Source organism: Bos indicus x Bos taurus, chromosome X, assembly GCF_003369695.1.
Source record: "Bos indicus x Bos taurus breed Angus x Brahman F1 hybrid chromosome X, Bos_hybrid_MaternalHap_v2.0, whole genome shotgun sequence".
NCBI classification, from domain to species: Eukaryota; Metazoa; Chordata; class Mammalia; order Artiodactyla; family Bovidae; genus Bos; species Bos indicus x Bos taurus.
The window spans coordinates 64,170,618-64,187,152 of NC_040105.1; the positions used below are offsets into that span (position 1 = coordinate 64,170,618).

The following is a 16,535-nucleotide window of genomic DNA, read 5'->3' on the forward strand; positions in this document are numbered from 1 at the left end:
AGCCTGGCTTGGAAAATTTTGAGCATTACTTTACTAGTGTGTGAGATGAGTGCAATTGTGAGTAGTTTGAGCATTCTTTGGCATTGCCTTTCTTTGGGATTGGAATGAAAACTGACCTTTTCCAGTCCTGTGGCCACTGCTGAGTTTTCCAAATTTACTGGCATATTGAGTGCAGCATTTTCATAGCATCATCTTTCAGGATTTGAAATAGCTCCACTGGAATTCTATCACCTCCACTAGCTTTGTAGTGATGCTTCCTCAGGCCTACTTGACTTCACATTCCAGGATGTCTGGCTCTAGGTGAGTGATCACACCATTGTGATTATCTGGGTCATGAAGATCTTTTTTGTACAGTTCTGTGTGTTCTTGCCACCTCTTCTTAATATCTTCTGCTTCTGTTAGGTCCATACCATTTCTGTCCTTTATTGGAATAAACTGAAATTCCTTTTTCCTCTTATTCCTTTGGTACCATTGGGTTGTATTTTTCTCTAGGTGCTGTACCTCCTCAGTCAGCTGCAACAAAGCCAGATGGCGGAGAAGCAGCTAGAAGAGTCAGTCAGTGAAAAGGAACAACAGCTGCTGAACACCCTGAAGTGTCAGGTACGGACATGAGGCAAAGCTCTCCAGAGATGGGGTCCACAGGCCTGACTTAGAACTCTATCTGATTTAGACCATTGTTTAACCTGCAGAAAAAATTGCCTACTGAAAAGAAGTTTATAATGGTAGCCTCTATTGCTTTGTTAGCCCTATTTGGTCAATTTAGGGATGTTTAGGATGTAGCCCTACATAGGATAACCTCTGTTTTGGTACAGAAATGAAAGTATATACTTCGTACCAGACTTTAAGGCCTCCTCGTTCTTTCTCTCAACCCTGAGCTCTAAAGAGTTGAGAAAGTTAAATCATCCAGTAGAATCCTAGGGGCATTTAGCTCTCTCTTTCTGTGCCTGCTATGAGTTAAGACCTGACATGTTTGTAAAATGCCTGGGGTCTGCATTTCTTCCAGAGTCTGGAAACACCACACCCTTTAATAGCATGTTGGAGCACTATTTTATCCAACTTAGCATCTTTTTCCTGAACCACCAGTCTCTAAGTTTTCCTTGGCACCTCTCATTGAAGACATAACCAAACTTGTTAAGGTCATGTACATGAATCCAGTTGTCTTAAGTGCCAAGAAAGTTTATTCAGGCTCATTAGTGCAGCAAATACACTTCTTAATCTGTGTTGAGAAGCATGGACAAAAGCATCCAAAGATGTCAAAGAAACAGCTGACTCTCTGGGTGGGTTTCTTTATTGGCATCCTGATGTAAATAAGGGATATGAGGCTAGAAAATAGAAAAAAATGAAGAAGGTGTATAGGGCAGCGCCCATGCTTCCTGCGAGTGTGGTCATGGCTGCTTGGGAATGTTGGAATAGAGGTGGCATTCAGGACATCTAGGAATTGGTCGGGATCAGGCATTTTTCTGGGTGCCAATGCCTGCTGTGCAAAAACCATCTGCCGCCAGCAACTTGGCAGTAGTGTGTTTTCATCTCTGAGTTCTTTGGTAACCCATATGTAGTACCCAAAATAACCCCACCTATCACTGCATTATCTGGAAGCAGGATGAAGAACTTGAGAAGATGCGGGAAGTGTGTGAGCAAAATCAGCAGCTTCTGCGAGAGAATGAACTCATGAAGCAGGTACTGCAGCTTCCCACCCATTTAATAAGCCCTGGAAGACCCTGTTGCAACTGAGACCAGCCCTTGGGAGCACCTCCTAGTATATACAGTGACTTGGCTCTATTTTATGAGGTCTTCATCTAGTTTCCATGTGATACAGTCATGTGCATTTCAGATGATATAAAAGACATATTTAAATTTGCTCCTTTCTAAATCTAATACTGATCCTGTGAAGTGGGAATCCTTCAACCTACTTTGCTATTATCTGGCCTCACTTTACCATGGCTTAAAATTAAGCTAATTAGGATTCTATGTTTCATCCATGAACACTCAGAAGCTTCCCTGAAAAGTATACTTTGTCTTTTCTTTTCAAATAGAAACTGAACCTCCTCCAAGTAGCCAGCAAACAAAAATCTCATCTTCCTAAGGATACCCTTCTGTCTCCAGACTCTTCTTTTGAATATATCCCACCTAAGGTAAACTACTCAGTGCCTGTGATACCTTTGCATAGCCAAGGTTTGTGGTGAGTGTGCAAAAATCACCTTTTTAGGAGTGGTTGAGAGTTAAAATTCCCACATTCCAGCATCTCAAGTTTCCTTGGAGTCCCAGATAAAACTGAAGTTCAATCTTGAGAAAAATAGACTTTCTCCCTCCCTAGAAGCCTGTCTTTAGGCCATGTACAGGCATTATGCAACACAGCTGAGGAGGAGGAACAAAGAGCAGTGTTCAGCTGTCCATCTAAAGATACTTATCATATCATGAGTCTCTCCCTCCTCCCTCAGATTACTCAGCCTCTGTCCCTTCAGTTTCTTTCCCTTCAAAGACTGTAAGGTCAAAGGCTAAAGCAGAATTTTATTCTGATTGGTAAAGCCAAGTGGGGTATCTTTGAGGGCGTCTAAAATCTATGCTCTGAGAATGTAGCTGGCAGCAGCTACTGAGAAGATAGGATCCATGTGTTGTTGTTGTTCTTAGTTAAATAACCATTCCAAACCTTTTTTCTTAGCCCAAACCTTCCCGTTTTAAAGAAAAGTTTTTGGAGCAAAGCATGGACATCGAAGATCTAAAATACTGTTCGGAATATTCCGTGAATGAACCTGAGGACAATGATGATGATGACGGCGATGGGAATGATGAGGAATGGAAGCCAACAAAATTAGTTAAGGTGTCCAAGAAGAACATCCAAGGGGTAGGAGGCAGCTCATCTCTTTCAGGAGTTCTATTCATTAGTCTTCACTGCCAGTGAGAATGTGCCAGCCCCTCGATCCTATTCAGAGGCACTGGCTCCACTGAGGGGTGTTCATTGGGCAAGCTCTATATGGAACCCAGGGCTAATTGAGAGGGCTTCCTGGGTGCACAGAGGGGTTCTTTTCATGTTTTCAGATTCTTACCCAGTCTGAACAGGTAGTAGTGTTCTATACCGTCTCACTGAAACTGGTTCCAGTGTGATCATAATAACCTTTCACATTTTTATAGCACTTTACAGTTTATGAACTATTCTCATATGTTACCTCTTTTCATTGTCACCAAAAAAAAAAAAAAAGAATCCAGTGAAGTGTTTACTGTTTGTATTTTACAGCTGGATCTAAGACTCAGGAGAGTGAAGTGACCTTGCCCAGAGACATAAAACCAAGTGAGAGTCAGGACTTGAAATCAAATGTTCTGACTCCAAGTCCAGTTTATTTTACCACACCATGGTCAAATGAGTAAAAACCACAGACCAACTTTAAAATCAAACATACCAAAGTTAAGGCTAGTTAGGAACAATCTGACTTTGAGACATGCTCTATTTACTTACTGGAGATGGCAGTGGCACCCCACTCCAGTACTCTTGCCTGGAAAATCCCATGGACGGAGGAGCCTGGTGGGCTGCAGTCCATGGGGTCGCTAAGAGTCGGACACGACTGAGCAGCTTCACTTTCACTTTTCACTTTCATGCATTGGAGAAGGAAATGGCAACCCACTCCAGTGTTCTTGCCTGGAGAATCCCAGGGATGGGGGCGCCTGGTGGGCTGCCATCTATGGGGTTGCACAGAGTCGGACACGACTGAAGCGACTTAGCAGCAGCAGCTATTTACTTACACGTGCTTTACTTACAATGCTACATATTTACCAAACCTAGATGTTTTATGTTGAAACACTAACTTCCCAGGCCTTACAGTTCACTATTACCCTAACTGTGCCCTGCAGTCACATTCCACTTGCAGAGAACAGCTCACAAATTACCTTAGCTGGATTCCTAGAAGGTTACTCAATTTCATTAGCTGATAGTGCACTGGGGAACTGAGCCTTGTAAAGCCACAAACACCAGAGAGAAGCAAGTCATGAGAACTAGACCATTGTGATGGCATTAAATCATTTGCAAAGTCATTAGGAATGCAACAAAATCACCATGTGCTCTTGGTGGAACTAAGAGCTCATCCTTAGCCTCAGAGAGCTTATAATCTAAATGGAAAACAAGACAAATAGGAAGCATCATAGAACCTCGGGGCTTTCCAGGTGGTGCAAGTGGTAAAGAACCTGCAAGAGACATAAGAGACACGAGTTCGATCCCTGGGTCAAAAAGATCCCCGGGAGGAGGGTACGGCAGCCCATTCCATTATTCTTGCCTGGAGAATCCCATGGACAGAGGAGCTTGGTGGGCTATAGTCCATAAGGTCACAAAGAGTCAGACATGACTGAAGCGACTTAGCATGCATGTACACATAGAACCTCAACCTACTCATCTCAGGGACACGGATTGAGGGGCCTTGAAGAGTGACTATAAAGCCAAACCAGGTAGATAGAGTTTAAGGACATGCCATGAAAGAGAAGACTGTTGCTGCATTATAAGAAAGGGAAATACAGTCTTGGGAGACCATTTTCTGACACAATGAATAGCATATTGCAAAGTCTTGATAGTAGAGGTAGTAGTGTAACAGTTGGGACATTGAGAGAAAATGGGGAAGAACATGTCTTTCATTCATTTACTCAGCAAACATTTATGCTGTCTACTGTGATTGAAGTGGAATGCATGAGCTGAATGTTGATGAAAAGGTCAGCCAGATAATAGAAAGCAAAGATGAGAAGTACACACAGAAACGAATGGTAGAGGACCTAAAACCCTGGGAAGGAGTTTCCAAATAGGAAGCAAATATGGGTATACTTGTCTTTGAGAAATGCCTATCACACACACAAGTATATATATATGCACTATTGCTATAAGCTTAAAAAAGGAAATATGAAAGTATAGCAAAATATTGCAAGTAAGTAATAATTGTTATCAGTGATAAATCCTATGTCTAAAACACTGAGAGATGATTCTTTTCTAGGCTTTCCCTCTGATTTTATAACTTGAGAATATAATTGGGCTTTAAGGGGGGCAAGTTGACAATTGAGTTTCTCTTTTTTGGTGACCTCGAAGTACAATGGATGCTGTAACTGCTCTTTGATCAGACTACTTGTAGACACGTCAGCTTTAGACCTTGATGCTTTGCATGAAGGCCATCCTGATTGTTACTGTTGCAACACAGCGGAATCACTAGGTATCTGGACAGGAGACTGCAGCAAGCACCAAACTGAGGACTTGTCCAAAGCTAATGCTGAAAAAATAGGTTTCCTCATTCAGCTGTATTTCCTATATGTACTAAGGAGATGCCAAAGGATAAAGAAGTGATAGCTTAGAAGCCAGGTAAACATGAGTTCTGTCTTGACTTTGCCACTGTTTAGTTGGATGGCCTTAAGCAGGTCACGCAATCTCTCTGGGCCTCAGATTCCTTATTTATGCAATAAAGGGATGAGACTAGACTAGTGATATATAAGGTCTCCTCCAGCACGAATATCCTGAGTTAAAGTTGTATATATGGTTTTTGTTGTTGTTGTTCTTAATATGTGGGTTTTAATAATACCACCTTTATATGGTATTATATGGTGTCTGAGAAGTTAAAAGAAGGAATATATGTGAGAGCACCTTGTAAAGGATAAAATGCCATGCAAGTATTGGTATTAAAGCACTGTAACCACTATTACAAATATTCCCATTTGTCCCCTTTGGCAGAAAAGAAGGAGCAGATATTCTGGTCTCTAGTAATAAAAGAATGGAGATGAACTGGGATGGAGTGACTTGTCCAGGGGCATGCCAAGTATTGAATATAAGACTAGAGCCCAAGTCTCCTAATTCCTAACCTGGTATTCTTTATGTTACAATTTTTACCAGTTTTTTATCATTCTGAGATATAATATAGCACTGAAATCAGTGCTAGAAGAACTATAGACTCTAAAGAAATAATTTTCAACCCTGGTTACACATTAGAATCCTCCAGGGAGCTTTTAAACACAGGGAGCCTGAGACACCATGCCCAGATATTCTGATTTAATTAGTCTGAGGTGGGATCTGGCATTTTTGAAAAACTCCCCAGAGATTTCTTATGTGCACATGGACATCACTAGATGGTCAGGGTTGAGAACCACTGGCATAAAGGAACCCCAAAGGTCTTTCATTTCTACTTCCCACTCTATATAAAGACTCTCTATTATAGTGGTTCCCAATTATAGTGTTGGGACATGCTGGTTGGTTGCTAGCAGTTGTGATACACATGTGTGTACACACATATACCACATACATCATATTTGAGATTATGTCTGTGGCAAGGTCTTGCTCCCTCTCTTATATTTTGATCCCGGTTTGGGAGAAAACAGGATGAAGTTACAGCTAGTGCACATGGCATTCATGTGAATACATCTAACGTGTACATCATGACTGTTCTATAATACCACTCCCAGGTGTTTAGCCTCTGCTTGCTTGAAAACAAGCAGTCTACTAGGGGGAAGCTCACAGTCTCACAGGGAATCCCATTGTATTCCAAGTGGCTGTTAGAAAGTTGTACTTTGTTGAGCGAAAGTGTGCTGTCCTATAGATCATCCCAATGAGACTTTGGCTATGTAAAAGTTGACTTGTTCTTCCTTATAACAATCCCTAAGATACCACTTTCCTACCATTAACCTTATGGATAAAATGAAGACACATGGCCTGGGTAATAGAGTGTTTTTGAGGCAGATAGATAAATGTGTAAATGGTCAGAGGACCATACCCAACATATAGCAATCAATGGATCAATGTCATTCTGGTGAGGTATCTCTAGGACATGTCTTAGAACGCTGTCTTTTGCTCTGTCTTATTCAAAGGAGTCAAGTTGGGTTTTGTTTTGTTTTATTACATCCAGTGTTGGCAAAGGTGACAGGTGGGCATTTCTGTCTGTTGTTGTTAAAATGTAACTTGTCATACCTTTCTGGAAAGCACCTTGCAAATATGTATCAGAAGCCTTAAAAATATTCCTATCGGCAGGGAGGTTCAAAGGGAGGGGACATATGTATACTTATGACTGATTCATACTATTCATGGGGTTCTCAAGGAAAAATACTGAAGTGGTTTGCCATTCCCTTCTCCAGTGGACCACATTTTGTCAGAACTCTCCACCAGTATGAAAAGGCAAAAAGATATGACACTGAAAGATGTCATACCGACCTACCCCAGGTCGGTAGGTGCCCAATATGCTACTAGAGAAGAGTGGAGAAATAGCTCCAGAAAGAATGAAGAGACTGAGCCAAAGTGAAAACAATGCCCAGATGTAGATGTGACTGGTGATGGAAGTAAAGCCCAATGCTGTAAAAACAATATTGCATAGGAACCTGGAATGTTAGGTCCATGAATCAAGGGAAATTGGAAGTAGTCAAACAGGAGATGGCAAGAGTGAACACTGATATTTTAGGACTCATGGACGGGAATAGGAGAGTGTAATTCAGATGACCATTATATCTACTACTGTGGGCAAGAATCCCTTAGAAGGAATGGAGTAGCCCTCGTAGTCAACAAAAGAGTCTGAAATGCAGTACTTGACTGCAATCTCAAAAATGATAGAATGATCTCTGTTTCCAAGGCAAACCATTCAATATCACAGTAATCCAACTCTGTCCCAACCACTAATACTGAAGAAGGTGAAGTTGAATGATTCTATGACCTACAAGACCTTCTAGAACTAACACCAAAAAAAGATGTCCCTTTCATTGTAGGGGACTAGAATGCAAAAGTAGGAAGTCAAGAGATACCTGGAATAACAGGCAAGTTTGGCCTTGGAGTACAAAATGAAGCAGGGCAAAGGCTAACAGAATTTTGCCAAGAGAACAACACAAAAGACGACTCTGCACATGGACATCACCAGATGGTCAGTATTGAAATCAGATTGATTATATTCTTTGTAGCCAAAGATGGAGAAGCTCTATATAGTCAGCAAAAACAAGACTGGGAGCTGACTGTGGCTCAGATCACGAACTCTTTATTGTAAAATTCAGACTTAAAGAAAGTAGGGAAAACCACTAGACCATTCAAGTATGACTTAAATCCTTTATGATTATACAATGGAAGTGACAAATGTATTCAAGGGATTAGATCTGATAGACAGAGTGCCTGAAGAACTATGGATGGAGTTTCATGACATTGTATAGGAGGTGGTGATCAAAACCATCCCCAAGAAAAAGAAATGCAAGAAGGCAAAATGGTTGTCTGAGGAGGTCTTACAAATAGCTGAGGAAAGAAGAGAAAGCAAAAGGCAAAGGGGAAAAGGAAAGATATCCATCTGAATGCAGAGTTCCAAAGAATAGCAAGGAGAGATAAGAAAGCCTTCCTCAGTGATCATTGCAAAGAAATAGAGGAAAACAATAGAATGGGAAAGATTAGAGATCTCTTCAAGAAAATTAGAGATACCAAGGGAACATTTCATGAAAAGATGGGCATAATAAAGGATAGAAATGGTATGGACGTAACAGAAGTAGAAGATATTAAGAGGTGGCAAGAATACACAAAAGAACTATATAAAAAAGATCTTAATGATCTAGATAACCATGATGGTGTGATCACTCACCTAGAGCCAGACATCCTGGAGTGCAAGGTCAGGTGGGCCTTAGGACGCATCACTACGAACAAAGCTAGTGGAGGTGATAGAATTCCAGTTGAGCTATTTCAAATCCTAAAAGATGATGCTCTGAAAGTGCTGCACTTAATATGCCAGCAAATTTGGAAACCCAGCAGTGGCCACAGGACTGGAAAAGGTCAGTTTTCATTCTAATCCCAAAGAAGAGCAATGTCAAAGACTGTTCAAACTACCACACAATTGTGCTCATCTCACATGGTAGCAAAGTAATGCTGAAAATTCTCCAAGCTAGACTTCAACAGTACGTGAACCAAGAACTTCCAGATTTTCAAGCTGTTTTAGAAAAGACAGAGGAACCAGAGATCAAATTGCCAACATTCATTTGATCACAGAAAAAGCAAGAGAATTCCAGAAAAACATCTACTTCTGTTTCATTGACTATGCTAAAGCCTTTAATTGTGTGGATCACAACAAACTGCTGAAAAGTCTTCAAGAGATGGCAATACCAGACTACCTGACCTGCCTCCTGAGAAGTCTATATGCTGGTCAAGAAGCAACAGTGAGAACCGTACGTGGAACAATGGACTGGTTTCAAATTAGAAAGAGTATGTCACGCTGTATATTGTCACCCTGCTTATTTAGCTTATATGCAGAGTACATCATGCTAAATGCCAGGCTAGATGAAAAACAAGCTGGAATCAAGATTGCTGGGAGACATATCAATAACCTCAGATATGCAGATGATACCACCCTTATAGCAGAAATCGAAGAGGAACTAAAGAGCCTTCTGATGAGAGTGACAGAGGAGAGTGAAAAAGCTGGCTTAAAACTCAACATTGAAAAAACGAAGATCATGGCCTCTGGTCCAATCACTTCATGGCAAATACATGGGGAAACAATGGAAAGAGTGAGAGACTTTATTTTGGGGAGCTCCAAAATCATTGGAGATGGTGACTACAGCCATGAAATTAAAAGACGCTTGCTCCTTGGAAGAAAAGCTATGACCAACCTGGACAGCATATTAAAAAGCAGAGATATTACTTTGCTGACAAAGGTCCATCTAATTAAAGCTGTGGTTTTTCCAGTAGTCATGTATGGATGTGAGAGTTGGACCTTAAAGAAAGCTGAGCACTGAAGAATTGATGCTTTTGAACTGTGGTGTTGGAGAAGACTCTTGAGAGTCCCTTGGGCTGCAAAGAGATCAAACCAGTCAATCCTAAAGGAAATCAGTCCTGAATATTCATTGGAAGGACTGATGTTGAAGCTGAAACTCCAGTACTTTGGCTACCTGATACAGAGAACTGACTCATTAAAAAAAATCCTAATGCTGGGAAAGATTGAAGACAGGAGAAGAAGGAGATGACAGAGGTTGAGATGGTTGGATGGCATCACTGACTCGATAGACATGAGTTTGAGCAAGCTCCGGAATTGGTGATGGACAGAGAAGCCTGGCATGCTGCAGTCCATGGGGTCACAGAGAATCAGATACGACTGAACGTAATGTATGGCTGATTCACGCTGTTGTATGGCAGAAACCAACACAACATTGTAAAGCAATGATCCTCCAACTAAAAATAAATTTTTTAAAATGTTCCTTTCCTTCAGCCCTGTAATTATACACCTAGGTATTTATACCAAGTAAGTAGTCATTGATATGTAAAAAGATTTATAAATCATTTTTGAGCACAGACTATGTATCAGGCACTGCTTCTAGGTGCTGAGGATAATAAACAGACATGTCAGATCCTTGGCCTCATGAAACTGAAGGCATTCTTGTGGAGAGAGACACATAGTGACCAGAAACAAAATAATTTTAGATGATAAGAGATGAAACAAAATATAGTCAAATCTTAGAGAATGATGGGGTAGGAAGAGAGTACTTTGGAAGAATGCTTGGAAGAGGCCTCTCTAAAGAGGAGATATTTAAGCTGAGATCTGAACAAAGTGAAGGAACAAGCCGGGAACAAAATCAGAACATTTCAGGAAAAGGAAACCGTAACTGCAAAGGTCTCAGGGTAAGAATGATCTTGGCTTATCAAGGAGCAGCTGAAAAGGTCAGTGTGGCTGGAGGATACTGAGAAATGAAAGAGTGCAGTACAAGGGCAGGTCAGAGGGGTAATCAGGGCCCTTGTCAGTCATGGTAAGATTTGGATTGTATTTATGTACCAGGATATTTGCTGTATGTAACATGATTCTTGGAGAAGGCAATGGCAACCCACTCCAGCACTCTTGTCTGGAAAATCCCACGGACGGAGGAGCCTAGTAGGCCGTAGTCCATGCGGTCGCAAAGAGTCGGACACTGAGAGACTTCCCTTTCACTTTTCACTTTCATGCGTTGGAGAAGGAAATGGCAACCTACTCCAGTGTTCTTGCCTGGAGAATCCCAGGGACAGGGCAGCCTGGTGGGCTGCCATCTATGGGGTCGCACAGAGTCGGACACGACTGAAGCGACTTAGCAACAACAACATAGCAACAACATGATTTATAATGGTAAAAAATTTCTTTCAAAATAATCTTAATATCTAACATTAGGTGACTGATTAAGTAAATTGACATTTCCACATAATGAAAGGCCATATGCAGTTGTTAAATATTAAAAATCATGGTTTTGATTTTCAGATTTTATAGAGTACTGTATATTCTCATAATAAGGAGGGGTAGATGTTTTAATGGTTTCTTTTACCTTCACAACTACGGAACAATGGTGATGGTTTTCCATATGAAAGAGAGTTGAGGGCTTGAATTTAACTATAAATGCAGTATGAATCCACAAAGATGGCAAGCTAAAAAATGTTACTGTAATTTTAGGACTCATAACCAGAACTATTGAGTTCATAACAAGGGAGGTGCTTCTCTCAATCTACTTCACAATGGTCACACCACATTTAGAAAGTTGTGCTCATTTCTGGATGTCACAATTAAAGATGAACTTGGACAAATTGATATATAGCTAAGGTGCTGAGAATTCTTGGAAACCATGTCATGTGGTGAATCATTGAGGGAGCTAGGTATATTTAGCTTTGAGAGGATTTGGACAGAGTGGGACTGGGGAATGAAAATGATACTTAGGGTTTGAACATCTGTGCTGTGAAAGTGGGGTTAAACTGATTTCATGTCATTCCAGATGGCAGAATTGGGTCCTGAGGTCAGAATTTATATAGAAACTGTTATCTCAGGATAAATAGATCGTTGGATAATAAGACCAGAGATGTTAGAGTGGGGCTTCATACATCAAATCAGACTTTTAGTGGTCACTGAGGTCTTCTCTGACTAATCCATCATTCTGTGAGCTCTGCCACCTATATTTGTTCCAAGCCAAACTATCCTATTTTCTTCCACCATTTCTCTTATAACATCACTTCCTGTAATGCTGGTCACCCGCCGCTTTTTGTATAATGCCCTCTTTATGAAACACATGCACACAGTGAACTCCTGAATGTGTGTGCAAGGAAACATTGATAAAATGAGCTTAATATGTGGAAAGCGCTTGTAACAGTGCCTCAGTTCAGTCGCTCAGTCATGTCCGACTCTTTGCAACCCCATGAATCGCAGCACACCAGGCCTCCCTGTCCATCACCAACTCCCGGAGTTCACTCAGACTCACGTCCATTGAGTCAGTGATACCATCCAGCCATCTCATCCTCTGTCCTCCCCTTCTCCTTCTGCCCCCAATCCCTCCCAGCATCACAGTCTTTTCCAATGAGTCAACTCTTCGCATGAGGTGGCCAAAGTACTGGAGTTTCAGCTTTAGCATCATTCCTTCCAAAGAAATCCCAGGGCTGATCTCCTTCAGAACGGACTGGTTGGATCTCCTTGCAGTCCAAGCGACTCTCAAGAGTCTTCTCCAACACCACACTTCAAAAGCATCAATTCTTCAGTGCTCAGCCTTCTTCACAGTCCAACTCTCACATCCATACATGACCACAGGAAAAACCATAGCCTTGACTAGACGGACCTTTGTTGGCAAAGTAATATCTCTGCTTTTGAATATGCTATCTAGGTTGGTCATAACTTTCCTTCCAAGGAGTATGCGTCTTTTAATTTCATGGCTGCAGTCACCATCTGCAGTGATTTTGGAGCCCCAAAAAATAAAGTCTGACACGGTTTCCACTGTTTCCCCATCTATTTCCCATGAAGTGATGGGACTGGATGCCATGATCTTCGTTTTCTGAATGTTGAGCTTTAAGCCAACTTTTTCACTCTCCACTTTCACTTTCATCAAGAGGCTTTTTAGTTCCTCTTCACTTTCTGCCATAAGGGTGGTGTCATCTGCATATCTGAGGTTATTGATATTCCTCCCGGCAATCTTGATTCCAGCTTGTGTTTCTTCCAGTCCAGCATTTCTCATGATGTACTCTGCATATAAGTTAAATAAGCAGGGTGACAATATACAGCCTTGACACACACACACGTTAATATGAGCTATTACTACTGTAGCCTTTTTAGTAAAGGTGAAATATGGCACTATGATGAGTATGGATCAGTTGTGGCATATCCATAGAATGAAGATGAATGGAACAGGAGCTACATGCATCAACAGATTTGTGGTAAAATACACACATGAATAAGCATCTAATTCGAGAGACTGCCCCTGAGAGGGAGGGAGGTGAATGGGATCAGGATGCTTCAGTTGTATCTGTTTTTTACTCATCAAAGAAGGGTTGGGGAGACTTCCCTGGTGGTCCAGTGGTTAAGATTCCACACTGCCAATGCCAGGGGCACAGCTTCCACCCCTGGTTGGGGAGCTAAATCCCACATGCCGCAACTAGCCAAATTGAGGATTGGGAACATGAGTGGGTTTTTTTATTGTCTACACTTTTTAACCAAAAAAAATAATGGTGCCCTAAAATAGAATATGTTATTTCAAATGGGATCTGACTGACCCAGGTATATTGAAGCAAATTTCTTCACTTCTTGTGATTTCTGAACTCCAAATTTCTGCCTGACTTTCTGACAGCCATTTCACACTGTTGACTCGAAGCTTGCTGACACCTCAAGTCCCTAGACCTTTTTTGCACAAACTACCTTTTTGTTTTGTGTATGTGTGTGTTTTCGGGGCTTTTGTTTGCTTTTGGCTCAGTTGCGAGTGCAGCTTGTGGGATCTTAGTTCCCTGACCAGGGATTGAACCAAAGCCCTCAGGCCCTCAGCAGTGAAGTCTCAGACTCCTAAGGACTGGACTGCCAGGGAATTCCCTTCACAAACTTCTTTTAAGCCAGATTTCCCCCCATATTATATTTATATGGCTGATTTAGGGGGGAACCTAAATGGTAGACTTACATTTATCCCTGCTATAACTTTTCTACTTCCAGCCCATGATTCTAACCTGTCAAAATATATTTGAATTGTGTTTCTGTTATCTTACATATTAATCATCCTTCCAGCTTTATGTCATTGTTACCACTGATGAATATGCCTACCTTGTAGACTGGCTGTGAGACTCAAATGAGATTTTGCATTTCTATATATGAAAGTACTCAGAAAACTGTAAAGTGCTATACAGATGTAAATTATTTTATTTCATATTATCAGTGATTTATTAAAATGTTGAATGATTAAATTGCTGAGGACAAAGCCAAGGCCAACACTAAACAAACTAGAAATGTGAGTTGGATGAAAGTACAGCTGGGTAGATCTCAAGATACTGAGCAACTCTACTTAGTTATTAAATCTGTCTAACTCCCATCCAGCCCACGGTCCTTCACTTTGGCCATAAAATCATCATGAAAATCTTTGTCAATTGCCCTGCATTATTATGGTACCCCTCCAATCTGTCTTTCAAGTATACTATCCCAAAAGTGTGGCATGACTTGTTCTTAGAAAAAACCTATGGTGGTTCTTGATGATCATTGTTTTACTAAAGAAGAGAGGACTGCAAAGATAGAAGTTTTCACTTTTTCCAGAATGGCTTGTGAATGAAGGGAAGGTACTTCAAACCTAGTCTTCTGACTCAGTAATGTTTCTTTCTACAAACCTGTTTTGCAGTGTTCCTGCAAGGGCTGGTGTGGGAACAAGCAGTGTGGGTGCAGGAAGCAAAAATTGGACTGTGGCGCAGACTGCAGCTGTGACGCCACAAAGTGTAGGAACCGTCAGCAAGACAAGGTAGGATCAGTGCTGTCACCCCTCACCATCCCTTCAGACCTCCCAGCAGTCTGTGCCCTTTTCTTCCACCTTCAGTCTTGAAACCTGGAGTCTCCTGCTCAGCCCTTCCCACCCTCCTTCACCCTGAACCAGAAAAGGCTATTTCATTTCTCAGTCCTTTCTTGCTGCTAGCCTGTCCACACCACCCCTCCAGAAGCCACAGCCCCTCCCAGGAGATTCCCAGATATGCAGTTCCTCACCCCCAGCCTTGGCTATAAAGTTTCTGTGCAATGTCTAAGGCAGGAACAAGGAACCAGAAAGCAAGCATTTACAGGCATACAGCCACACAGGATCAAACTAGTCCGGAGGCTTAGCTGGAATTGTAAGGGCCATGTGCTGAGGTGGCATCTTCCAAGAAAGAAGTTAATCCTTCCGACATCTTGAGACATTAGTTACTTAGACCTTTGCCATGGGAACCAGCTATTCCATGGCTCTAGGAAAAGACCCACAGCAACTTGGTCTTCCTGATAAGCAGTGTTCGTGAGCCAAGCTGACTGTAACTGTTCTTACACTGCTCCTGGGAATAGCAAACTCAGGTGAACAAAATGTGCAGGAGACGGGCAGCACCAGGAAGGTCAGATCCCAGTCCTTGCCTTCTGCCCACCTGTGCCCACGAGCAAAAGTCCATTCCTACCGCTCTCCATGTAATACACAGGAATTCCAGCAAGACTAGTTCACCATGCATTTTGCAGTTTTGCCCTGGGTCTTCTATTTAAAAGACTTCTAGGATAGGTAGTCATTAGAGAACTAAAATGGCAAGCTAGAGGTCAGGCTAAGAAGTGTAGAAGTAGCATTATAGAAAGACCTTAAGTGTTCTCTGTTCCCATGCTTTTCTCAGTTTAGGTTCTAGAGTCCTACAGTGGCTCCAGACAGAGGAGTATGGCCCAACTCAGTTTGACCCCATGCCAGCCAAAGCAGCTTGCTCTTGTTTATTTATCAAGTTTCCTCTAAGAATTTCAGTTGTAAAACCACTAATCTAGTCCAATACTGCCATTTTACAGAGAAGGAAACTAAGGCCTAGAGATAAGCCTCAGTGACTCGCCTGATATTACACAGCTGGTCATGGCGGCTAAGATTAGACCTCAGGCTTCCTGACTTTTAATCCACTTCAGTTTCCATGACAACAGGCTATAAATCTAATCCAAGCTCTACCACAGAGTCGCCTTGTTACCTAAGCAACTCCTCTTTCTTGGCCTCAGCTTCCTCTCTGAAAGGAAGACTGATACAGGCAACACTCTGTAGAAATGCTAAAAAGGATATTGTAGATTGTGGAGGGGAGAGGATTAATTGAAGAAATGGCCAAGGCTCAGCCTTGTTTTAAACCTTGCCTCATGATGTGTCCTGTGCTCTCCTCTCCAATCCTTTGCCTTCAGAGGCTTCCTTTGAGCATTGTGAGCCCTGCCCCAGCAAGATCACCCTAAGACTTGCTTAGACTGTCTGATGAGGCCCTCAGAGCTGGTACCTCACTGGCTGAAGGGGAGCAGACCAGCTGTGTAACCATAGGAGCTGAATTTCTTTTTTTTTTTTTTAATATAAATTTATTTATTTTAATTGGAGGCTAATTACTTTACAATATTGTATTGGTTTTGCCATACATCAACATGAATCCGCCACATTTCTAACATGCCAGTCTGCTTGGTTCTCAGGATAGCCTGGGCACGGTTGAGCGGACTCAGGATTCTGAAGGCTCCTTCAAACTGGAGGATCCCACAGAGGTGACCCCAGGATTGAGCTTCTTTAACCCTGTCTGTGCCACTCCCAACAGCAAGGTAGGTGGGCTAAAAGCCAGGTGTTTCCAAATGTATCAGTGTCCATCTCTGCTTTAGCACTGACAGAGA

The 16,535-nt window shown here is 41.8% G+C and overlaps 1 protein-coding gene across 2 annotated transcripts in view; it reads left to right on the forward strand.

Annotated features, from left to right (window-relative positions):
• KIF4A (kinesin family member 4A) overlaps positions 1-16,535 on the forward strand; it is a 130,206-nt gene that overhangs the window by 112,804 nt on the left and 867 nt on the right. For both annotated transcript variants that reach the window (XM_027533748.1, XM_027533749.1), the window contains exons 25-30: positions 493-600; positions 1,600-1,677; positions 2,034-2,132; positions 2,660-2,842; positions 14,542-14,658; positions 16,344-16,466. In XM_027533748.1, the coding sequence (XP_027389549.1) occupies positions 493-600; positions 1,600-1,677; positions 2,034-2,132; positions 2,660-2,842; positions 14,542-14,658; positions 16,344-16,466 (708 nt within the window). The remainder of the gene's footprint in view (positions 1-492; positions 601-1,599; positions 1,678-2,033; positions 2,133-2,659; positions 2,843-14,541; positions 14,659-16,343; positions 16,467-16,535) is intronic.